The sequence below is a fragment of the Bos javanicus genome, chromosome 23, assembly GCF_032452875.1.
Source record: "Bos javanicus breed banteng chromosome 23, ARS-OSU_banteng_1.0, whole genome shotgun sequence".
In the NCBI taxonomy this organism is placed as follows: domain Eukaryota; kingdom Metazoa; phylum Chordata; class Mammalia; order Artiodactyla; family Bovidae; genus Bos; species Bos javanicus.
Window position 1 is genome coordinate 9,950,267 of NC_083890.1, and position 25,911 is coordinate 9,976,177.

Here is a 25,911-nt window from a genome sequence, read left to right on the forward strand (position 1 = left end):
TCAGTCGTGTCTGACTCTTTGTGATCCTTTGGACTGTAGCCTGCCAGGTGGCTTTGTCCATGGGATTTTTCAGGCAAAAAAACAAAAACAAAAAAAAAACCCCAAAAAACTGGAGTGTTTGGGCATCTTCCTGACCCAGGGATCGAACCCATGTCTCCTGCATTTCAGGAGGATTCTTTACTGCTGAGCCTTTGTGGAAGCCCCTATTCTGACAACCCCATGCTAACTTTTACCTCAGTGTCTCTGCCCAAGCCTATTCATGGACTGGGAGTCCTCTTTTTTCCTACCTGACGTAAATCCAATTTTCTCTCTCCTGCCCGGCTTAAGTCCGTTACTACAGTGATGTTTCCCTGCCCTTTTGAGTTCATGCCCATCTTTCTTCACCTGAAGTCTCAGAGTTGTTAGAATATAGACACACAATTTAGAACATAGCAATATGCTGCATGGTGTGCTTCACCACTCTATTTTCATCACCACTACTTTTTGTGCTATCAAGAAAGAAATAAAACACTGCAAATTAAACTATAATATTGCCATTGATTATATGATACATCTAAATTTCAGAGATGGGAAATAATGTATATTTTTGGACAGATATAATACAATAATAACCTTAAATGTCACATTAATAGAGTGTTGTCTCTCCAGTTTGTTTCTTTTTTTGGCCAGACAGCACAGCTTGTGGAATCTGAGATCCCTGATCAGGGATTGAACCTGGGCCCACAGCAGTGAAAGCACAGAGTCCTAACCACTGGACTGCCAGGGAATTCCCTCAGTTGACTTAAAATTCCATGAATTGCTTCAAAATAACCCTGTGATTTTGATGGGTTATAGGTGGGTAGGGGTATTGATGACATGATTGAATATGATGTAATATATCTTAAAGTGGTTGGTGGGTACATAGAGGCTCATTATACTTGTTTCTACTTTTGTATCTGTTCAGATTTTTCCGTGAAAAACTTTTAGAATAAAGGACAACCCAAATGAACCTTGAGGACATTATGCTAAATGGAATAAGCCAGTTGCAAAAAGACAAATACTGTATGATTCCACTTATATGAGGTATCTGGAATAGTCAAATTCATGGAAGCAGAAAGTCTAATGGTGGTCGCCAGGGTCTGGAAAGGAGAGGAAGTGCCAAGTGGGTCAGAGTTCCAGTTTTTCGAGATGAAAAAATTCTGGAGATATACGGTGGTAATGATTGCACAACAAGGTGAATGTATTTAACACTACTGCACTGTACACTGAAAAATGGTTCAGATGCTGGATGTTATGTTATCTGCTTTACACCACAATTAAGAAGAAAGACCTGGGGGCAGAGGCCGCTAAACATTTGGTTTGCTTTTCCACAGTGTCATAGTTCTGGGTACCCTAGTATAAGCCCAACAAATACTAGATGATTGTACCCTACTCTAAAATATATTCTCTGATGCCCTATCAACACTCTCTACCATATTCAGTGCAATGTGGATGCAAAATAAAAATCAGAGACAGTGTTAATTCTACTAGTAGAGTTAGTCCTCTTGGCAGAGAAGTTGGTATTTTCCAGGAGCTCAGGAGAAGTATGCTCTATTCAGCTGTATGGGAATGCGAATGGGCTTCCCCGGGTGGCTCAGTATCCACCTGCCAAAGCAGGAGACGCAGGAGATGTGGGTTCAATTTCCGGAATGGGAAGATCCCCTGGAGAAGGAAATGGCAACCCACTCCAGTATTCTTGCCTGCTGCTGCTGCTGCTGCTGAGTCACTTCAGTCGTGTCCGACTCTGTGCGACCCCATAGTTGGCAGCCCACCAGGCTCCCCTGTCCCTGGGATTCTCCAGGCAAGAACACTGGAGTGGGTTGCCATTTCCTCCTCCATTCTTGCCTAGAAAATCCAATGGACAGAGGAGCCTGATGGGCTACAGTCCATGCTGCATCACAGACACACACACACACACACACACAAGTGCATGCTCTGTATTTGTCGGTGCCCATGTGAGGAGGGGGATGGGAAATGTGTGTGTGTGCATGTGTGTGTGTGTGTGTGTGTAGATACAGCTGCCGCTCCAGGGTGTAGGCACACATGAAATCCTCAAAGATGGAAATGAACAGCCCTGCTCTGGGGAAAAGGAATATTTAGACCAAGTCTGAGTTGGAAATGAATGAGCACTTTAACTTAGCCACTAGAATAATCTTCTGAAGCATGTCTTCTTCTCCGCCCTCCCCATGACATCATCATTTCCCTGGTCACAGGGTGATATTAGGAGACCCTGACAGACCCTTGGGAACCCCAGCCAGTTTGACCCTGTCCTTGACCCTGCTGCAAATTAGGAAACAATCTTTCAATCACTCGTTCCCAGAAATCTACAGCCAGGGAGCTAAGATTAAAGTCAAGGAAAACAGGGACAACCAGGGAACTAGTGACAATCTCAACAAGCAGACTGCTCTGAGCTCATATAAGTCACTGGTCGTTGAGAAGGGAGTCAGAACTTGAGACATCTCCCGCCTCCTACTCTCAGGGCAAGATCTGACCTGAAAGGGAACCTCTGTCTCCATTTCTGAGTAGAAATGGATATTTCTGATTATTCATGGTTCATCTATGAGTTAAAATCCCTGGAGGGGTTTAGATTTTCTTCTCTTTCTTTTTTTAGAAAACTATTAGTGTAGGGCTTCCCTGGTGGTACAGTGGATAAGAATCCGCCTGCCAATGGAGGGGTCACTGGTTCGATCACTGGTCTGGGAAGATCCCACCTGCCACAGGGCAGGAAGCCCATGCGCCACATCTGCTGAAGCCCGTGTACCCTAAAGTCTGTGGTGGTTGGTGGTTTAGTCGCTAAGTAGTGTCCGACTCTTGCGATACCATGGACTGTAGTCCACCAGGGATTCTCCAGGCAAGAACACTAGAGTCTGTGCTCCGCAACAAAGGAAATCAACGAGAAGCCTGTGCGCTGGAGAGTAGCCGCGTGCTGCAACTAGAGAAAGTCTGCTCACAGCAACGAAGACCCAGTGCAACCATACAAATAAACAAATAAATAATTTTAAAAAATTCTACTAGTGCATTTCTTTATAAAATGTAGGAGAAAAGAAGAGGTGTTTCTAACCCTGGGCGATGGCTCTGGTTCATCACAGTTGCAGTAACACCGACAGATCTTTCCTCGCTGTGCACCCTCTTCATTTTGACTGAACAGGGTATAAATTTCCTCTTCTGTAAGAGGCATCTTTACCATTTCAATCTGAAAGACATATGCTGGGTCTAATTCAAGTTTTGAGTAGGGGAGGGGAGAACACTCTGGGACTGAGAGGGAAGCAGGTGGGGAGAAGCAGAGGACAGCCCTCACCTCCTCTAACACCTTGCGCTTGAGGTAGTGAACATTGACAAATGTGATAGCATTGCAGCACTGGAAGATCTTCACCCCTGGAATGTTTGCAACCTGCAAGACAAATAAACGCACACTTGAGGGCAATTTTTCAGCTCTTTTATGGAGTAAGGGGGAAAAAAAATCCTTAGAACATCCTGGAGAATCTGTGTTCTTTATAAGCATCAAGAACTAACAAATTCCTCCCTCTGGTTTTCACCCCCTGCTTTCTTCTTTTCCCCTCTTATTTCTTCACACCTCTCTTTTTCTTGGCCCTCCTCCCTCTGAAGTACATTTAAAATTATCCTTAACTGGCTGCATCACTTTGTAAATGTAAATGCGTATCTGCAGTGCAGCAGAGAGGAACAAAAGAGCTTAGTTTTTTTTTGGTTTTTTTTGGGTAGAAATACTAAGCAGCAGGCCTGGTCCATCCCATCCTTTGGGCAAAGGAGTGGGACTCATTTGGATTCTTACCTCCCGATAGTCTTGGAAGCTTCTATAAATATTGGTGTTAGGGATCTGACCCAGGAGGAGAATCTTAGTTCTGTAAGGAAATGCATTTGCCTTTAGGTCACAGTTGCCTCACCTTGACATGGCCCACCTCCTATCACCCCAGACAAAGTACCTGTGTGACTGAACAGTGATGATGAAGAAGGCAAAAGTTACTGCAACAACTAGTCCAATATCCAGTCCCAGTAAAATTGCAGACATAAACGTCACCATCCAAATGAGCTTATGGAAAAGAGGGAGGAGGAGAAAGGGAGACCATGACAACAAGCAGAACTGAGAAAATCACAAGTCTTCACCTTTACTCTTTCTCTCCCAACACCTAGGATTTAGAGATCAAATTCCACAGCCACGTGGACTGATGCTGTCACAAATGATTGGGCCCCAGGGCTGCCTAGCAATTCTTTTATGCATTCTTGGTCACATCTCTCTTTAGTTTTCTCTTAAAACATCAGTTTCCGCTTGTGAAAAACTGGGCTAACAATATTTGCTTTATAGAATTTATTGAGATTAGAAATACTGTTTGGAAAGCAACCCAGAACACTCACCAAATTACTGGTTGCTATTTTAAGACCCATGATAGTCATTAGGAATCTTTAATATCCTTTTCAAGCCCCTGTCCCACCACCTACTGCATCTCTCAGCAGGTGATTTGACTTTCATTTTCATAAAGAAGGTAGGCTGAGGGGGAGGGATACATTGGAAGGTTGGGACTGACATTTATACGCGACTGTGTATATGGGGAAAGAATTGTTTTTAAAGGAGTAGATATATGTTTATGTATAATTGACTCACTTTGCTGTACATCTGAAACCAGCACAACGTTGAAGCAACTATACCCCAATAAAAAAAATTTTTTTTTTAAAGAAGATGGGTTGAAAGTCCCTTAACTGTTTACTCCACCTGCCATTTGCTAGTCTCTGCACTCAACCTTCCCTTGTTCTCTCCAGGGCTGTTGGAAGTGCTGTCTCCACTCCAAAGACCAGAAGCTCTAACTGTACACTGGACCATATTCCCCTCTTGACTTCTCAGGGACCTGGATCCAAAAATGATCTCTTTCCTCTTCCAGGTCCCTCTCCTGTCATTGCATCATCATCCCTTATCTTTCATTTCTTGCTATTTCCCCTATATGTCCTCTAGTTTTCTTCTCTAGAGAAAAGGGGAGCACTCCATCATTTACTCTTCCTGGCAAGACGCCCTCTTCTTGTTAGGATTTGTTTCCCCTCTCCTGGAATGTAGTTCTATTAACCAGATAAAAAGGCATTCAAATATGCCATGTATGATGAACCCTTTTTATTAGATCTGTGTGTAACTGCAGCTGCTTAATGACTTCTGTTTTATCCAACTTCATATAGTTGGAATGGGGTCTCAGTATTTCTGTGCACCAAATAACCTTGACTCCCGTTTTTTGAGCAACAGCAGAGACGCATCAGATGGTGGGTTCACGCTGATCACTTTCGTTTGTTCTCTTCCTCTCTCTGCAGGTTTCCCCTCCGTCCTTCCCAACCTCCCCCGTGTGTCTCCACTCACACAGTCATACTGGTTCTGCCTCCACAGACTGGGTAGGGTGTAAACAGCTTCAAGGTAGGGTAGGACGTTACTCAGGACAATACCAGCCACTATAGCCTGTGGGGAAAAAATAAACCCTGCTTCATTTTCCCTTCAGGGGTAGAGCTTCCAAATTTCCACAAAGGAACCACAGAGACTTGGTCAGCCTTGCCACACAGAGGTATTCTGCACTAATATTTCATACAAATAGCAGGTCTGTGCTGCCACTCACTGTCCAATCAAATAGGTATTCTCCACATTTGCCTCTGCTCACCTTTATAATTTGTCAAACACACAAGACACAGCAAGGCCATGTGACTCATTTGGCCAGTAACAGCTCTCAAAAGCCCCTTTTATTTTAGAGTTTTTTGAATGTGGACCACTTTTAAAATCTTTATTGAATTTGTTACAGTATTGCTTCTGTTTTATGTTTTGGTTTTTTACAGCTGCAAGACATGTGGAATCTTAGCTCCCCGACCAGGGATTGAACTCATAACCCCCCTGGATTGGAAGGCGAAGTTTTAACCCCTGGACCACAAGGGAAGCTCCCACATGCCCTTTTTAGAGTCAGATCACTGGTTACTTACACAGATAGTGAGAGGAAGAGTAGCCACAAGTCGTGATCATCTAGTCCCTTCTGTTTCCATGTGGCCACTTTTGGTGGAAGGATGAGGCAAGACCCATAGGAAGGCCGGGGCCTTTGGCCATGTGTCCTATTCTGTGCCTATTTGACTTTGCTTTGTCTAGTTTGCTTGACATAACCTATGTGACTGATGTTGCTTAGAAACCATTCTCAGACGGGATGACAAATTAAGAGAATTTCCACTCACAGAAATTCTGAAATAGTTTCAATTTGGTGTTGTTTTTTTTATCCCAAGCGTAATCATGATGTACTACGATTATTTCAACAGTGAGACACCACTGTTTTGGTCCATCAAATTAAATTAGCAAATCTAAAACACTGAGGACATTCCATTAAAAATGGGTATTGACCTTTTGAAAAATAATTTGGCCATATATTAAGAAATACTAGGGCTTCCCAGGGGGGCATTAGTGGTAAAGAACCCGCCCGTCAATGCAGGAGACTTAAAATATCCAGATTTGATCCCTGGGTTGGGAAGATCCCCTGGAGAAGGGCATGGTATCCCACTCCAGTATATGCCTGGAGAAGCCCATGGACAGAGGAGCCTGGCAGGCCACAGTTCATAGGGTCGCAAAGACTTGGACATGACTGAAGAAACTGAGCAAGAAATATTGATTGATATGCTTTCATACAGAACTTTTGTTTTCCCCTTAAAAATCTATCCTAAATATAGAAAAGGGCAGATGTACAAAATTGCTCACTATTGTGTTATTTATAATAAAAAAAACTCAGATAAACTAATTTAAACTGATTAATAAGTGATAGTAAGAGTATCATGTTATATATGAAATGAACAAGAATACCAGATTGTGTGTACAGTTAGATCACAATTACACAAAGTAAAGGCTGCTTCCCTGGTGGCTCAGTGGTAAAGAATTTGCCTGCCAATGCAGGATACGTGGGTTCGATCCTTGTGGTCGGGAAGATCCCCTGTAGAAGGAAATGGCAACCCACTCCAATATTCTTGTCTGGGAAATCCCATGGACAGAGGAGCCTGGCGGGCTACAGTTCATGGGTTGCAAAGAGTCAGACACGATTTAGTGACTAAACAACAACAGCATACAAAGTAAATACTATCTGTTCATAGAGAATATTATTGGTTAGGTATATGCCAAAATGTTAATAGTGGTTTATTTGTTTTTGTTTTTTTTTGTTTTTTAGTTTTTTTTTTTATTTTATTTTTAAACTTTACATAATTGTATTAGTTTTGCCAAATATCAAAATGAATCCGCCACAGGTATACCTGTGTTCCCCATCCTGAACCCGCTTCCCTCCTCCCTCCCCATACCATCCCTCTGGGTCGTCCTAGTGCACTAGCCCCAAGCATCCAGTATTGTGCATCGAACCTGGACTGGCATCTCGTTTCACACATGATAGTTTACATGTTTCAATGCCATTCTCTCAAATCTTCCCACCCTCTCCCTCTCCCACAGAGTCCATAAGACTGTTCTATACATCAGTGTCTCTTTTGCTGTCTCGTACACAGGGTTATTGTTACCCTCTTTCTAAATTCCATATATATGCGTTAGTATACTGTATTGGTATTTTTCCTTCTGGCTTACTTCACTCTGTATAATAGGCTCCAGTTTCATCCACCTCATTAGAACTGATTCAAATGTATTCTTTTTAATGGCTGAGTAATACAAAAAAATATGGAACGCTTCACGAATTTGCGTGTCATCCTTGCGCAGGGGCCATGCTAATCTTCTCTGTATCGTTCCAATTTTAGTATATGTGCTGCCAAAGCGAGCACTAATAGTGGTTTATTTGTGATTGTGGCTTCAGGGACTGCCACCTCAGTGTGTGACCAATCTATCTATAAAATAGATTTTTATCTATTATGAATTTTCCAAAGTTTAAAAAGTAAGCAGGTCTCCTTTTGTAGTGAAAAGACAGTGTCTTAAATATAAGAAAATGAAGATCAATATTCATGGGGGTATAAAATCATCAGGGCCTCAAAGTAGAATACTTTAAGAAACATTTTTCAACCTTTTCCTAGCCATCTAGCCAATTAGAACTGATCCCACTCTCGGAAGTGGCTTGGATCCAGGCTTACTCTGGTTTTCTGAGGTTACTCAGTAACCAGTTGGATGCAACAAGTCAGTAGAGGGGGGAAGAAGAAAAATGAAGTCAGCAGAAATTACTTGTTTTCCAGCTTCATCTTCTTACCAGTCAGGAATCTCCTCAAATTTTTGCAATTAGCAGGGAGATGTGGTAGGAAAGACAAGAAATTCAACTTCATAGGGTTTTTACAAGACTTTTGGCTTGAGGTATGAAGTATGAGGGCTCCCGAGGTATCTCAGTGGTAAAGAATCCACCTGCCAATGCAGGAGACACTGGAGACGTAAGTTTGATACCTGGGTCAGGAAGATTCCCTGGAGGAGGAAATGGCAACCATTCCAGTCTTGCCTGGGGAGTTCCATGGACAGAGGAGCCTGGTGGGCTACAGTTCATGGGGTCACAAAGAGTTGGTCACGACTGAAAGACTGAGCACACACACGGAGTATGACAGGGAAACAAATCTTTTTCATGAAATATACAATAAAATTTTTACCTTTCTGAATATTAAGATAAAACATGCTCATGTGCAAAGAAGAATTGAATTTATATATATTTTCCATCATACAAGAGATAACATTTTGGTATAGCCTATGTATTTTTTTCCCACACAAAACTGGAACAATATTGAATACACTATTTGTATTACATTAAAAAAAATGTATATTGGGTCCCTTGCTCACTAGTTGAGATCCTTGCCAGGATGCTCTACCAATTACTCTCCCAAGAATTTTGCAACAAACTACCCATAGTCATTCAAAGAAGGAGGGATAGGTGCTTCGTAGAGGGGTGGAATGGGAGAGGAAGCTCAACAGGGAGGGGACATATGTATACCTATGGCTGATTCACGATGTTATACTGCAGAAACTAACAGAACATTGTAAAGCAATTATATCCAATAAAAATAGGAAGGAATCATTCTTAGTCTAATCCTCAGAGAGCCACGGTTATAGAAATTCAGTTATTCCACTGATCAGATTGTGTTTGCATTTTCTCACCCAGCAACATCCTAACTAGATGATGTAAAAATAACGTGCCAGAACATGGTTGGCCGAAAGCAAGGGCTGTTCTATCCCCAGCATATTTATAGTAAGGAGGGGCTTCCCTGCTTTTATCACTGTGCGTGTATGCATGTGTGCTCAGTCATGTCTGACTCTTTGGAACCCCACTGTAACCCACCTCTGTAAGGTGGACTGTAACCCACCTCTGTCCATGGGATTTTTGAGGCAAGAATACCAGAGTGGGTTGCAATCTCCTTCTCCAGGGGATCTTCCGAACCCAGGGATCGAACCCACGTCTCCTGCATCTCCTGCCTTGGCAGGGAGATTCTTTGCCACTGAACCATCTGGGAAGCCTCACTTTTATCACTACTCGGCAGTGAATTCGGACAGATTTTTATTTGAGATTTTTTTTTTGTTTTAATTCTGATTCTTCAGGCTATAAAGGAAAAATATCACTGTCCAAAGTACATTAGTGAGTGTCCCACCAAAAATAGACTCCCAAGAGTTATAGCTCCAAAGATGCTGCATAAGCTCCATTCTGGAGAGGACTTCCGCTGGGAAGCAGAGGACAGCTTGTGTGGTAAACACAAGCTTAATCCCACCCACCATGCCTATATTGCATGGCTGGTTTCCAAGATCCCTGAATCACAAGAACCAAAGGCAGCGACAGCCTTAAGATGGTCCTGTTCTACTGAAATGTGATATTCACCAGGTGGAATTGTTGTTTAGTTGCCAAGTCGTGTCCAACTCTTTTGCAACTCCATGGACTGTAGCTTGCCAGGCTCCTCTGTCCATGGGATTTCTCAGGCAAGAATACTGGGCTGGAGTGGGTTGTCGTTTCCTTCTCCAGGGCATCTTCCTGACCCAGGGATTAAAGCTGCGTCTCCTGCTTGGCAGGCGAATTCTTTACCACTGGACCACCAGGGAAGTCCCAAACATGTTTAAAAGGATGGGTATAATATTTACAACCACTCCAGCTTAGGGACTGCTACATCAGTGGGTAACCAAGCTGCTGCACCAGGAATAGAACCTCCTCCCTTGCTGCTGCTGCTTAGTTGCTTCAGTCATGTCCAGCTCTGTGCGACCCCATGGACTGTAGCCTGCCAGGTTCCTCTGTCCATGGGATTCTCCAGGCAAGAGTACTGGAGTGGGGTGCCATGCCCTTCCTTCAGGGGATCTTCCCAAGCCAGTGATTGAACCCAGGTCTCCTGCATTGCAGGCAGATTCTTTACCACTGAGCTACCAGGGAAGTCCTACCTCCCCATCTTAGTACTATCGAAAAATGACTAAAGGGAACACGGAGGAAATTTAAAAAGAAGTCATGGACACTGGGCATTGACCTATACTGTAACTTAGAACAAATTGATTATAGTCAGTAATTAATGCAACTGGCATCTCTAAATGTAAAGTCATCATTCATTTCACACAAAGGGAAGGAATGGTACATAGTACATAGAGGCATTCTAGCTGAATACAGGATTAAAACTCAACTTTTAGTGTTGTGAACTGACCAAAAGGCAGGGTGGCAGCGGTGCGGGGATTGAGTTCACATGAATGCAGAACAAGGACTTCTGGAAACTGTTTAGGAAAACAGATGGCATGAATGCACAATGAGTTTCCAAGCCTGTGTTGGGAATGGGCGTTCTGGCATCTGAAGTCTATTTTGGTCATATTTAACTGAATCCTTACTTCTAAAAGCTTACTTTATAGCTAAAGCAATTTAAAAAAAAAGATTAATGAGGATGAGAAGAATCACAACTGTTTCTTGAGCGCTTATTATTAGCTCAGAACTGTTCTCTCTACATTATACATATTATCGTGTTTAACTCCTAGTTCTGTGAGGTGCTTAGTCACTCAGTTGTGTCCAACTCTTTGTGATCCTGTCTATGGGGATTCTCCAGGCAAGAATACTGGAGTGTTGAGGCTTGATAGAAAACAACAAAAATCTGTAAAGCAATTATCCTTCACTTAAAAAATAAATAAATAAAAAAAAGAATACTGGAGTGGGTTGCCATGCCCTCCCACAGGGATCTTCCTAACTCACAGATCAAACCTAGGTCTCCTGCATTGCAGATGGATTCGTTACCGTCTGAGCCACCAGGGAAATCCTGTATGGTAGAGGCAGTTATTTTAAAGGAAAGGAACCAGAAATAGCCTGGGGCAACCACTGGAGATGAGCAGAATGCAGTTCCCCTCAGAGATGCCCCCACCAAGATGTGATCTGACTCAGGCATCTGATCAGGTCTACTTACGTTTGGCAGTCTGTAGAAAAAGCGTGCCATCTTCATCATCAGGAGCAGCATGATGCCTGCGCCTACCAGAGATGCAAACTGAGGAGACAGAGCCAGTTGGAGAGAGACCATCAGGAATGGACTGGTCCCTGTCTGCAACTGAGGCCTTCTGCTTGGTGACAAGCATGTCTGTTTTTTGTCTTTTTCTTAAAAGGGGTTGAATATGTATAACCAGCTAACATCAGTGCGTTTTCGGTAAGCTGACACTGTCAATTCTTGTCAAAATGCTCAACACACACCAGGTACTCAATAAATACTCAATGACTGCACGTATCAAGGTTTCCTGAAAAGCTACAGATGGGCTTGAATATCTGAATATTTCTTGCCATTGCTTTGTGCTGTGGAATCTGAAGTCTCCTACAATCCAGCCTTCATTTCCTCCAAACTTTAACCTTCTTTGAATAGTTTTGAAAAGCCCTGGTAGACTCATCACTGCCAGCCCTAAAATCCCAACTGTTCCACCTAGCTCTTTTGGGGTTTGGATAGCTTCCCATCTAACAGCTTCAGTGGTACTTCATCTTAATACCGTGATATTCACTTTAGATTTTCCTACTTTTGCTTCTCTCTGCCTCAATGCCATTTAAAAAAAAAGAAAAGAAAAGAAAGGTAATGAACATGAGTCAGGGCTGTTGATAGCAGCTCTGGATCCTGTTCCAGCTGGGTTGACTCCTCTGGGTTCGTATTACTTGGGAAGCAGTGATTCAGATTGTCAAATACAGGTAGAAAGCTAAAAAAACATAGTTCCCTTTATAATCTTAAGGCTCTCTGGACATAATCTTGAACTCATTATATGCTCTGTTGATAAACTTCCATTAAAATCATACAAAGCAGTGTGATTTCCCATGGTGATAAGGGTGGAGGGGGGGATAAAACTGTAGCCACAAATCAAAACAATAGCATATACTAGCACCAACAAGCAACTTTAAATCTAAACCATTAAATGACCATGAGGCCATGATTGTCTAATTTTTTTCCTCTTTTTTATTAGGTGTGAAAAAGACTTCCTACTGGGTTCTCTCTCACTGCTCACTGCTATTTGCCATAGAAACATGTCACTGAAAATAACTGCAATGAAATCAATGTTCTGCTTCCTTTTTTTGCCACCCCGACTGATACACAGCTATGGGACCAACCCAAGGTGGAAAAGTTGAACCCTGAGAGAAGAATGTAGGCAGAAGGATTCAGGAAAATGGATCACTGTAACTGAAACTCAGGAAGTTCTCGTGGCAAACATTTTATACACTGGGGAACTGAAAAAGGTAACTGAAGCCATAAGCTCCTCCAGCCAGTGTGCATCTCAGCCTCTTGCCACACTGGATTTTAGGGTCTAGCTTCAGGTGGTCTCACACTATAGAAGAAACTGCTTTGCTTAGCACAGGAAAACATATCAGGACTTCTCCTCCTACTACTCCTTTCCCCCAAAGTTCTTTGGATTACTTTTAGGGGAACAAAGACATACAGACACCAAAATTAGCTGTATAAAAACCTAGTTTAAAATGACGGTCAACCAAACACTGAAATCCCATAAATCTGGCTGCTCAGGGAGGTCTGCCAATAATTGTCTGTCCCCCATGGCTGCTTCCCTTATAGCTCAGCTGGTAAAGAATCTGCCTGCAATGCAGGAGACCTGGGTTCGATCCTGGGTTGGGAAGATCCTCTGGAGAAGGGAAAGGCTACCCACTCCAGTATTCTGGCCTGGAGAATTCCATCGACTGCATAGTCCATGGGGTTGCAAAGAGTCAGACACGACTGAGTGACTTTCACTTTCATGGCTGCATACGAGAGGAGTGGGCTTTGGGATCAGAGGGCCATCTTTGGTGGTGGTGTGCCCTAGGAGGATGCATGGTGAGTCTCAGAATCTCAGACTCAGGGCATGAACAGGGCCTAGAGGCAGCAAGCATATACTAATACAACTTGACATCTCACACATGTTTTGGTTTTCCGCTCTGATTTTTCATCACTGAAAAAGTGATGAAAAGCCTGAAAAAGGCTTTCTTGAACCAAGACTGACCCTACCTTCTTCCCGGGGACTCAACGCAATGTGAGTTCTCATAAAGCACAGCCACGAGGGACATGAAGGGCCTCAGACAACTGCTCCACAAGCAGTGGATAGAACATTACCATACACCAACCAGCACACTAGGGACCTGGGGTAGAAGCTCTGTTGTCATCCAGTTTAATTCTCACAACTGAAAGGTTATCCTTATCTCCATCTTACAGATGAGAACTAGAGCCCCAGAAAGTGAAGGTAACTTCCCAAGGTCACACGTCTAGGAGCTACAGAGTCAGGTTTCAATCCACCTGACCAACTGACTCCAAAATCCAGGCTCTCTCCACTGCCCCATTTGCTTTCTCTAAAGACAATGCAACTCATTTCCTTTTGTGATGATTTCTCTTCTTTTTTAAAAATAATAACTCATTTTTAAAAGCAGTTCTGGGAGTGAAATAAGTCAGAAAGAGAAAAACAAATGCATACATGCATAAATGTGGAATCTAGAAAAATGGTACAGATGAGCCTATTTGCAGGGCAGGAATAAAGACACAGACATAGAGAATGGACACGTACCTGGACACAGACCCGGAAAAGGGGGGTGGGATGAATTGGGAGAATATGACATATGATATATACAGACTGGATGAAAAATAGTTACTGGGGAGCTGCTCTGTAGCACAGGGAGCTTGGCTCGGTGCTTTGTGATGACCTGGGGGCAGGGGGTTGTGATGGCAGGGGGTTGGGGATGATCCAAGAGGGAGGGGTTATGTGTATACATAAAACAGATTCATGACAGTACAGCAGAAACTAACACAACACTGTAAAGCTCCAACTTAAAAAAAAAAAATAGGGTAAAGCAGTTCTGAGAGCCTGGGGACAAGGCAAGAAGGCTCATCTTTGGAAAGCAGGAAACAAGGAAAGGAACACAATCATAGAGAAGAGAGAAGCACAGGATCAGAACTGGATCAGCTAGAAGAGGGAGGGCAGTTCGGCTGGCCTGCATCACTTAAGGTTCAGGCCAGGGCTGGAAGGGCTGATAGGTTTTGTTGCAACAAGTGAAGACAAGTTTCTAGACAGGGAGAAATTAAAGTGAAATCCAGACACATTTTACACAGTGTTTATGTATGTCAGACATACGTACACACACATAAGTGGCTGTTGGTGACCAGTCATGTCAAATAGGTTCAGAGCCAGCTCCCAAGCTTCTCTTTCCTGCAGTCCTGGGGAGCTTTGAAAAAATGAGGGTGTTCTCAGGCAGGCTGAATTTAAAAGTTCCCAGAGGAGAAGGGGAGAGAGAAGAACCCCTGCTAGGGGATGAAGAAGGCTGAGTGAGTCCAGATCAGAAACTCGGATTGGAGGTGGGGAAGCTCAAATGTGGAGGGTCAAGGGCCAGGGGCGTTCTCTGCTTGAACTGACCATTTGCCCTGGGCAAGTCAGGGTCTTGGGGAAGAGTTTACCAGCATCCTGAGGGACATGCTTCCCTGTGAAGGGCCACTGCATCACAGAGAGAGATGTCTTTGGGGAGAACGAAGGGGAGAACGAAGCCACAGCAGAAAACAGGACGAGAGTCACTTTGCCCAACAGGCTAAGCTAAGCTAAGCTAAGCTAAGTCGCTTCAGTCGTGTCCAACTCTGTGTGACCCCATAGACGGCAGCCCACCAGGCTCCCCCATCCCTGGGATTCTCCAGGCAAGAACGCTGGAGTGGGTTGCCATTTCCTTCTCCAATGCAGGAAAGTGAAAAGTGAAAGTGAAGTCGCTCAGTCGTGTCCGACTCTGTGCTACCCCATGGACTACAGCCTACCAGGCTACTCTGTCCGTGGGATTTTCCAGGCGAGAGTACTGGAGTGGGGTGCCAACAGGCTAAAGGCAACTCCAAAGCTGGACTGAAGCCCGTCTTCCTTCCCTCCATCTACACATCACATATTCTAAACCTCTTACGGGGATCCAGAAAAGCCCCACTTCCTCCATCGTTCTCCTTCCTGAAGTATTTACGGCACTTTAACATTTATTGTATTTATTCTGCACTTAATTTTATTTGCATTGTGATTGATTTTTTTCCAACCATGTGCATCTTTTCTCCCCAAATCTGTTATGCTTGTATACTAAATAAACAAAGTGTGTGGTCACAAGTTAAAGGGAACTGATGTCTGGAAAAGCTATTTCCATTTCTTCTTATCATAAAATCCTCTTATTTTGACTTCACTTGCATAGAACATCATTGTTTTTTAACAAAACTCATCTTCCTTCTCTGATCAGACAGTAGCACAGAAGAGCTACCCCTTAAAGGCCAGTGTGTTCAGTAGAAGCTCTCTGACAACAAAACTCAGTCCACATAAAATTATACAGTCTTACTCTAGACCCATGCTCTCACCACTGCCCAGTCTTCTTTTATTAGCTTTCACCTGATATTTCACCCATAAGCTGTGACACTTTCTCTTTCCCCATTCGAGTTTTGTGTCCATTCTTCTGACACTCTAAGATTTTTTTTTAAATGTGGTCCATTTTTAAAGTCTTTATTGAATTTGTTACAATATTGCTTCTGCTTTATGTTTTGGTTTTTTGGCCCCAAGATATGTGTGGGATTTTAGCTTCCCATCCAGAGACTGATCCCACACCCGCTGCATTGGAAGGCAAGGTCTCAGCCACTGGGCCACCAGGGAAGCCCTTGACACTTTACTGACCACAGCGATGCCTCCCCTACTGTGCTGCTGTGGCTCCGGCTTGTCTTTGGCTTCTGCTTCTCTGCCTCCTGAACCCTGACTCAGTCCGTGGGCTTATTCTAGGTTCAGTTCTGATAGTTCTTTGACACTTATTCATGCTACATAACTGAGATGGGATACCTCTCAGGTTGTAAACTGAATTATCTGGTCAGTCTAAAACGCATGAATATTGGACTTAGAAAATCTCATGCCAGAAAACTGGACAGAGAGCTTGCCTTTAAAACTTTGCCACCATTCTTCTTTCCCTCTTCGCTTCCATATACCTGTATATTTAGTTTACTAATTCAGGATACCTGAAGAGGATCTGACCCAGACAATTTTCTCTTCCACAAAGGTAGAGTGAACGCAAATTCCATAAGCTCATCTAGACAAAGACTAGCGCCTCCTGTCATGTCCTTTAGGAGTTGGAAAAGTTTCTAGCCCTGCTGTCAGGAAGGCGAGAGTTGTCTTATTACTTTCACAGACTAGGACTGAGAATATATCTTCCCATAGAAAAAAACGTTCATAGGTGATAGTTGGTTTACCTGAAATATTATCTTTTAGCTTTGCTACATGGAAAGTAGCTTCTTGTGGGCTAATATATAGAAGCCTTTAACAATAATATTTTTACAGAAAATGATCTTCAAATTCCTCATTGACAGATAGCTTTTAAGACAAAAGCTAAACAAAAATTAAGCCAAGCATGAGATCCAACAAACATAATACAAATCCCTCCCAACAAGCATAACTGTAAAACAGCAGTGTGGTTAAACTAATATATAATCCCCTTCTGTGAATATACATATAAATAGATATAATTATCTCTGTATATTAGACATCAAATTCTATTGCACACACCTGTTGTCTTCCTCCAGTTTTATCCTGGATAATGGTCCTGGCAACAGCACCAGTAAACACGTAAGATCTGAAAAATGAACTGACGACATTGCAAAGGCCAATGGCTATTAAATCCTGTAAAGAAACGGCAAATACTTTAGGCCCGCCATTTGTCAAAGAAGAAGGCTGACCTGAGTTTGCACTAAAGTTACGCTGTTATTTCTTGTATATGAAGATAGGGTTGTTTATATCACTGCAAATAACACTGAAAGATTATTGGAAAGAACTGAAGGATGGCAAATCTGATTTCTTCACTTTAGCTAAAGATCACAAGGAAAGCCCTCAAAGTGAGAAAATGAGACTTTTGCCTTATTATTCTCTTTCACATGATCACTAGGATCACAGAGAGACACAAAGCACTATTTTCTTGCTTCCTTTTATACTATCCTAAAGTCAAAGCAGGACACCAGTTGAACCTGGGCCTCGGAGTGAAAGCCTGGGATCCTAACACGAGGCACCAGCCCACGCCAAGGGGCTTGGGCGATCTTAGTTCCCTGACCAGGGATTGAACCTTGGGCCACAGCAGTGAAAGCACCAAGTCCTAACCACTGAACCGCCAGGGAAGTCCCCATGTTTCCTTTTCCATTTCTAGGGAAGGGGCCAAACTCAGAATGGTTGGAGACTTTTTTTAAAAAGTGACAGTGACTATTTCTGGGAGACCAACTGAATTATGTTATTAGCCTAGTTTTGACAGTCCACTGTATTTCTTGTTCTGCCTTGGTATGTGGTTGACTTCTAAGGACTTGGTGGAAAGGAAGATAAAAGGAGAGGAGAGGAACCCTGCCAACTTAACAACATATGCCTCCCTATCCCGTATCTGTTCTAGGGTAACAACATGCATAGTAATTCAGGTAGCTTCAGAGGTAAGGACGTCACACTTCTCAAAAACCTTTAATTATAGCTCAAATAGTGGTCCAAGTGACTCTCTGGTTACAGTCTTCATTTTAGTAGAAGGCTCAGGTTAGAGAACAAAGATTAAAGGGTCCGAGAAAGTAATAGAAAGGCTTGTCCTCTCACCTGGTTGGAATTGACGTCATAGTTATGGAAACTGGCAATCTTCTTGCCCAGAAATACGAGCAAAGAGGAGCTCACTAAAGCTAAGGAGAACGATTCTATAAGAACTTCAGTAAGATTGCTCATATCTGGCGTTACAGGAAACAGGAAGCTGGAATAAAATGGTGGAATTATTCCTAGATAGCAGCAGTCATTATGGGCACCTCCCCCACTCTATTCTTATCATAACTTTATCATCCATATCAAAAGGCCTGACACTTTTAAACACATTTATTTACTGATTTTTGGCTGCTCTAGGTTATCATTGCTGCACGTGGGCTTCCTCTAGTTGCAGCAAGCGGGAGCTGCTCTCTAGTGTGGTGCGTGGGCTTCTCACTGTGCGGCTTCCCTTGTTGCAGAACTCAGGCTCCAGGCGTAGGAGCTTTCGTAGTTGCGGCTCTCTGGCTCTAGAGCACTGGTTTGGTAGTTGTGGCCCATGGGCATAGTCGGCCTGCCACATGTGGGATCTTCCTGGACCAGGGATCGAAACGGTATCCCCTGCATTGGCAGGTGGATTTTTTTTTTTTAACTTTTTATTTTATATTGAGGTATAGCCAATTAGGGGCTTCCCTGGTGGCTCAATGGTAAAGAATCTGCCTGCCAAGCAAGAGATTTGGGTTGGGTTTCTGGGTTGGGAAGTTCCCCTGGAGTAGGAAATGGCAGCCCACTCCAGTATTCTTGTCTGGGAAATCCCATGGACAGAGGAGCCTGCCAGGCTACAGCCCATGGAGCGGCAAAGAGTTGGACACGACTGAGCGACTAAACAACAGCAAACAGCCAGTTACGAATGTTGTCATAGATGCAGGAGAACAGCAAAGGGACTCAGCCATACAAGGATTCCCTTCTCCCTCAGGGATTCTCAGATGGCTCAGTGGTCACAAACCCGCCTGCCAATGCAGGAGATGAGGATTCGATCTCTAGGTTGAGAAGATCCCCTGGAATAGGAAATGACAACCCACTCCAGTATTCTTGCCTGGCAAATCCCATGGATAGAGAAGCCTGGTGGGCTACAGTCCGTGGGATCACACAGTTGGACATGAATGAGTACTCACGCACTTCTCCCCCAAACTGCCCTCCCATCCAGGCTGGCAGGCGGACCACCAGGGAAGTCCCAAGCCTGACCTTTTTTCAAAAAATTAAGAGATAAGAAAAGAAACTGAGGCAGCAGCTTGCCAAAACTGCCAGCAAATCAAGCCAAGTTACAAAGGCCATTAAGAGAACATGATGTGCTTATCTTCTAGTCTGAGGTTTCTGCTAAGTGCCAGTGGAAACAAATAGTGCGGGCAAAACTACAAAACTTGATGAAAAATGGTTTATTTACACTATTTGAGATCATACCAGTGGGTAAGCAATAGGCAGATATCATATCTAAGATGGTTTAGAGCTAAAGCCTCAATGTATTCCCTTCTAGTCAGACTCAAATCTTTCCAATTATGATTTTAGTCCTTGTCTTTTATAAAAATTGTCCTGGTTCTTATCCCATTTTTTAAAAACTGGGTAAAGTCCGCATAACATGAAATTTACCATTTTACCCACTTTTAAATGTACAGTTCAGTGGTTTTTAAATACATGTATAATATGCAACCATTACCACCATCTACTCCATAGTTCTTTCATCTTGTAAAACTGAAACTCTATACTTATTAATCAATAACTCTCCATTTCCCCCCTCCCTCCAGCCCTGACAAAAATCATCTGACTTTCTGTCTTTATGATTTTGACTACTAAGTACCCCAGATAAGTGGGCTCAAATAGTAATTGTCTTTTTGTGATTGGCTTATTTCACTTAGAATAATGCCCTTGAAGTTCATCTATGTTGTACTTAGAGCCAGAATTTCCTTTCTTTTCAAGGTTCAATAATATTCTATTGGATGGATTTAACACACTCTGTTCATTCATTCATCCATTGATGGACACTTATTGTTTCTCCCACATTTCAGCCACTGTGAGTAGCGCTGTTATGAATATACGTGCAAAAATATCTCTTCAAGATACTGCTCTTGTGGGGAGTATAATTTGGGGGAAGTATATTTCCAGAAGCAGAATTGCTGGGTCATATGAAGGTCAGGAAGCAACAGTTAGAACTGGACATGGAACAACAGACTGGTTCCAAATAGGAAAAGAAGTACATCAAGGCTGTATATTGTCACCCTGCTTATTTAACTTATATGCAGAGTACATCATGAGAAATGCTGGGCTGGAAGAAGCACAAGCTGGAATCAAGATTGCCAAGAGAAAAATCAATAACCTCAGATATGCAGATGATACCACCCTTATGGCAGAAAGTGAAGAGGAACTAAAAAGCCTCTTGATGAAAGTGAAAGAGAGGAGTGAAAAAGTTGGCTTAAAGCTCAACATACAGAAAACTAAGATCATGGCATCTGGTCCCATCACTTCATGGGAAATAGATGGGGAAACAGTGGAAACAGTGTCAGACTTTATTTTTTGGGGCTCCAAAATCACTGCAGATGGTGACCGCAGCCATGAAATTAAAAGACACTTACTCCTTGGAAGAAAAGTTATGACCAACCTAGATAGCATATTGAAAAGCAGAGACATTACTTGGCCAAGAAAGGTCCGTCTAGTCAAAGGTATGGTTTTTCCAGTGGTCAGATATGGATGTGAGAGTTGGACTGTGAAGAAGGCTGAGTGCCAAAGAATTGATGCTTTTGAACTGTGTGTTGGAGAAGACTCTTGAGAGTCCCTTGGACTGCAAGGAGATTCATCCAGTCCATTCTAAAGGAGATCAGCCCTGGGTATTCTTTGGAAGAAATGATGCTAAAGCTGAAACTCCAGTACTTTGGCCATCTCATGTGAAGAGTTGACTCATTGGAAAAGATTCTGATGCTGGGAGGGATTAGGGACAGGAGGAGAAGGGGACCACAGAGGATGAGCTGGCTGGATGGCATCACTGACTCGATGGATGTGAGTTTGAGTGAACTCCGGGAGCTGGTGATAGACAGGGAGGCCTGGCGTGCTGCGATTCATGGGGTCGCGAGGAGTCGGACATGACTGAGCGACTGAACTGAACTGATGGAAATTCTATTTTTAATTTTTTGAGGAATCAGCATTCTACTTTCCACAGTGGCTGTACATTTCACACTCCCACTAACAGTGCACACAGGTTCCATTTTCTCCACATCCTCATCAAATATTTGTTATTTTCTGTCTTTTTAAAAACAGTAGCCATCCTAATGAGTATGGGGTGGTATCTCACTGTAGTTTTGATTTGCATTCCCCAAATGATTAGTGATGTTGAGCATCTTATGTGCTCACTGGCCATTTGTATACTATCCTTGGAAAAATGTGTATTCAAATTCTTTCTGCACTTTTTGAGTCAGGTTGTTTGTTTTCTGTTGTGTTTTAGGAGTTCTCTATGTATTTTTGATATTAATTCCTTATCATACATAATTTGCAAATATTTTCTCCTATTCTATGACTTGTCTTTTTTCTCTGTTGATAGTGTCTCTTGATACACAAGAGATTTTAATTTTCATGAATTTATTGCCCAAGTCTGTGTCAGTAAACCTTAAATATTTAGTATGATAACATTAATAGTACAAACCTACTGCTTTTTCCTTCCTGGTGTTCTCTGTACATTCAGTTCTTTGTTAGCCATTTAGTTAAAGGGGGATGTGGATCTGGAAGGAACTAACATAAACTATTCAATTTTCCTAATCTCTAGCAACCTTGGATAGATAAGCAATGCTGCTGCTGCTGCTGCTAAGTTGCTTCAGTCGTGTCCGACTCTGTGCAACCCCATAGATGGCAGCCCACCAGGCTCCCCCATCCCTGGGATTCTCCAGGCAAGAACACTGGAGTGGGTTGCCAGTTCCTTCTCCAATGCATGAAAGTGAAAAGTGAAAGTGAAATCGCTCAGTCGTGTCCGACTCTTTGCGACCTCATGGACTGCAGCCCACCAGGCTCCTCCGTCCATGGGGTTTTCCAGGCAAGAGTACTGGAGTGGGGTGCCATCTCCTTCTCTGAGATGAGCAATAAAGAGAGGTTAAAAGCAATACCTAAAATTAAATTTCTGAAATGTTTTTTCTCTATCTGTACACTTGAATCTTATGATAAAATATAAGCAGAGGTTAACTGTGTGGTTTTGAAGTCATTAATAACAGCAGCAATACTGAGTAAGTATAGTAGAAGGGTTATTATACTAGACTTCGGAATTAAATAGAAATGGGTTCAGAAAGTAGCTCTGATGCTGACCAGCTGTGTGAGCGTAGATGAGTAATTTAAACTTGGTAACTCTTAGTTTCCTCAGTCAAAAAAAGAATATCTTGTAGTAATACTACAAGGAACGAATGAAATAAAATAATTATGTAAAGCATCAATCTCATTGTTGCCCTTGTCATTTTTTCCCATAGGGCAGAGACTTATCTACCACAGCATTTCCTGGTACCTAGGTTGTCTGCTCACAGTTTTAACAAACTGAACAATATTTTAAATGTATTTAATCATCACCAGATTTCACTGAGAAGTAGTAGTATATGAGATTATCTGGCTGCATCAAAGTAGCCTCTGTTTTGTATGCTGAAGGTTAAGCAGTATCACCGACTCGTTGCTATATTCTCTGTTGAAGAGAATGAGGAAGTGAACAATGCTCCTCAAAAATCTTCTCATGAGCCAAGAAACTGTGTTATGTTGCCTTTCTTAGCTAAAATGATTCATCTGGTCAAGGTTAAAGAAATAATTCCCTAACAGAAGCAAGAGTGAGGCCCCATAGTCACTGGTAGGAACTATAATGCAAATTAATTGCAAGTCCTTAAGAACTCTGTAATGCCAGACTGCTTGGAGAAGGCTTTCCACTGAAAGTGATAAAGTGATGTAGCCCAAGGACACTGAGTCAGTCTAAGCAGGTGAAGACAGAAGGGATGCTGAACACTGAACCCCAGGAGAGAGGCTTGGAAAACAGAGCTATGTCTTGTCCCATCCCTGAAGGTTAATCAGACAGGTTTGGAGGTTGAGAAGGTTCATAATGTGCTGCGAGAAAAATACATGAGTCTCCCTGGTTTTCGAGTTTACTTGGGTTAGGGGATTGGCTCAACCATGGGAAGAGAGTCAAAGGCTGACCAGAGAAGAAACACAGGCTTGTCTTAGCCATTGTCCCTTAGAACCTCTGTTCTAAAATGAACTTGAGTCCCTGACCCAAATTTGCCTGTGGCCAGAGACTGTTTGTTACCTGAGAATTTTTTTTTTTTTTAAGTTAATACATCAGATCAGATCAGATCAGTCGCTCAGTCGTGTCCGACTCTTTGCAACCCCATGAATCGCAGCACGCCAGGCCTCCCTGTCCATCACCAACTCCCGGAGTTCACTCAGACTCACGTCCATCGAGTCAGCGATGCCATCCAGCCATCTCATCCTCTGTCGTCCCCTTCTCCTCCTGCCCCCAATCCCTCCCAGCATCAGAGTCTTTTCCAATGAGTCAACGCTTCGCATGAGGTAGCCAAATACTGGAGTTTCAGCTTTAGTACCATTCCTTCCAAAGAAATCCCAGGGCTGATCTCCTTCAGAATGGACTGGTTGGATCTCCTTGCAGTCCAAGGGACTCTGAAGAGTCTTCTCCAACACCACAGTTGAAAAGCATCAATTCTTCAGTGCTCAGCCCTCTTCACAGTCCAACTCTCACATCCATACATGATCACAGGAAAAACCATAGCCTTGACTAGATGAACCTTTGTTGGCAAAGCAATGTCTCTGCTTTTGAATATGCTATCTAGGTTGGTCATAACTTTCCTTCGAAGGAGTAAGCGTCTTTTAATTTCATGGCTGTAGTCACAATCTGCAGTGATTTTGGAGCCCAGAAAAATATAAGTCTAACACTGTTTCCACTGTTTCCCCATCTATCTCCCATGAAGTGATGGGACCGGATGCCATGATCTTCGTTTTCTGAATGTTGAGCTTTAAGCCAACTTTTTCACTCTCCACTTTCACTTTCATCAAGAGGCTTTTGAGTTCCTCTTCACTGTCTGCCATAAGGGTGGTGTCATCTGCATATCTGAGGTTATTGATATTTCTCCCGGAAATCTTGATTCCAGCTTGTGCTTCTTCCAGTCCAGCGTTTCTCATGATGTACTCTGCATATAAGTTAAATAAGCAGGGTGACAATATACAGCCTTGACGAACTCCTTTTCCTATTTGGAACCAGGCTGTTGTTCCATGTCCAGTTCTAACTGTTGCTTCCTGACCTGCATACAAATTTCTCAAGAGGCAGATCAGGTGGTCTGGTATTCCCATCTCTTTCAGAATTTTCCATAGCTTAGTGTGATCCACACAGTCAAAGGCTTTGGCATAGTCAATAAAGCAGAAATAGATGCTTTTCTGGAACTCTTTTGCTTTTTCCATGATCCAGCAACCAGGAGCTGACTGTGGCTCAGACCATGAACTCCTTATTGCCAAATTCAGGCTTAAATTGAAGAAAGTAGGGAAAACTACTAGACCATTCAGGTATGACCTAAATCAAATCCCTTATGATTATACAGTGGAAGTGAGAAATAGATTTAAGGGCCTAGATCTGATAGATAGAGTGCCTGATGAACTATGGAATGAGGTTCGTGACATTGTACAGGAGACAGAGATCAAGACCATCCCCATGGAAAAGAAATGCAAAAAAAGCAAAATGGCTGTCTGGGGAGGCCTTACAAATAACTGTGAAAAGAAGAGAAGCGAAAAGCAAAGGAGAAAAGGAAAGATATAAGCATCTGAATGCAGAGTTCCAAAGAATAGCAAGAAGAGATAAGAAAGCCTTCCTCAGCGATCAATGCAAAGAAATAGAGGAAAACAACAGAATGGGAAAGACTAGGGATCTCTTCAAGAAAATCAGAGATACCAAAGGAACATTTCATGCAAAGATGGGCTCGATAAAGGACAGAAATGGTATGGACCTAACAGAAACAGAAGATATAAAGAAGAGATGGTAAGAATACACAGAAGAACTGTACAAAAAAGATCTTCACAACCCAGATAATCACGATGGTGTGATCAATCACCTAGAGCCAGACATCCTGGAATGTGAAGTCAACTGGGCCTTAGAAAGCATCACCACGAACAAAGCTAGTGGAGGTGATGGAATTCCAGTTGAGCTATTCTAAATTCTGAAAGATGATGCTGTGAAAGTGCTGCACTCAATATGCCAGCAAATTTGGAAAACTCAGCAGTGGCCACAGGACTGGAAAAAGTTAGTTTTCATTCCAATCCCAAAGAAAGGTAATGCCAAAGAATGCTCAAACTACCGCACAATTGCACTCATCTCACACGCTAGTAAAGTAATGCTCAAAATTTTCCAAGCCAGGCTTCAGCAATATGTGAACCGTGAACTTCCTGATGTTCAAGTTAATACATAGAAACTAATTAAGTAGAGTTGGAGACCAGCAGGGGGAGCACTCACACCCTGTGACCATTGCAGAGCCCAACAGGAAGAAGAAAGACTCCTTGCCGGCAAAGGTCTAAGCTAATGAAAAGCCATAGATTCTGTTTACCATGACCAACTCTCCCTCTCCAATTTTATTTTTCCCTCTATAAAAACTTCTTCCCCTGCTGTAGGAGGACTTGCATGTGACTTGCCATGCTTGCACACACCAAACTGCAATTCTCTGCTGATCTCAAGTAAACCCATCTCTGCTGGAGAAATAACTGGCATGCTATTGATTTTGGTCAACGATATAAATCAGGCTATGTGGTCAGAGGCTAAGAGGAGGTAACAGGAAGGAGAAAGTAGTCTTGAAAAGTGGAATTACCAACCTATAAGGTATCATCTCCATGAGCATCAGGCTGTTTTCTGTGGCCATGTTTACCTTGTTTGAAAATGCAGCAAAGCCAAGAACCTGTAGGAGTTTAAAAAGAAAAGGCATGTGATCATCTAAATGTTATATAAAGCA

The 25,911-nt window shown here is 42.8% G+C and overlaps 1 protein-coding gene and 1 non-coding gene across 10 annotated transcripts in view; both read right to left on the reverse strand.

Annotated features, from left to right (window-relative positions):
* SLC26A8 (solute carrier family 26 member 8) overlaps positions 1-25,911 on the reverse strand; it is a 91,076-nt gene that overhangs the window by 11,912 nt on the left and 53,253 nt on the right. For 6 of the 9 annotated variants that reach the window (XM_061397993.1, XM_061397988.1, XM_061397987.1 and 3 more), the window contains 9 exons: positions 25,775-25,857; positions 17,990-18,137; positions 16,934-17,047; positions 11,344-11,421; positions 5,372-5,467; positions 3,960-4,066; positions 3,809-3,878; positions 3,317-3,409; positions 3,080-3,211 (listed from right to left, as the gene is read on the reverse strand). In XM_061397993.1, coding sequence (XP_061253977.1) covers positions 3,080-3,211; positions 3,317-3,409; positions 3,809-3,878; positions 3,960-4,066; positions 5,372-5,467; positions 11,344-11,421; positions 16,934-17,047; positions 17,990-18,137; positions 25,775-25,857 — 921 coding nt within the window. The remainder of the gene's footprint in view (positions 1-3,079; positions 3,212-3,316; positions 3,410-3,808; positions 3,879-3,959; positions 4,067-5,371; positions 5,468-11,343; positions 11,422-16,933; positions 17,048-17,989; positions 18,138-25,774; positions 25,858-25,911) is intronic. The other 3 variants (XM_061397989.1, XM_061397990.1, XM_061397992.1) reach the window with 3 other exon arrangements.
* On the reverse strand, positions 7,679-7,785 carry LOC133237092 (U6 spliceosomal RNA). Its single transcript, XR_009733123.1, has one exon. It is a non-coding gene; the product is annotated as a U6 spliceosomal RNA (small nuclear RNA).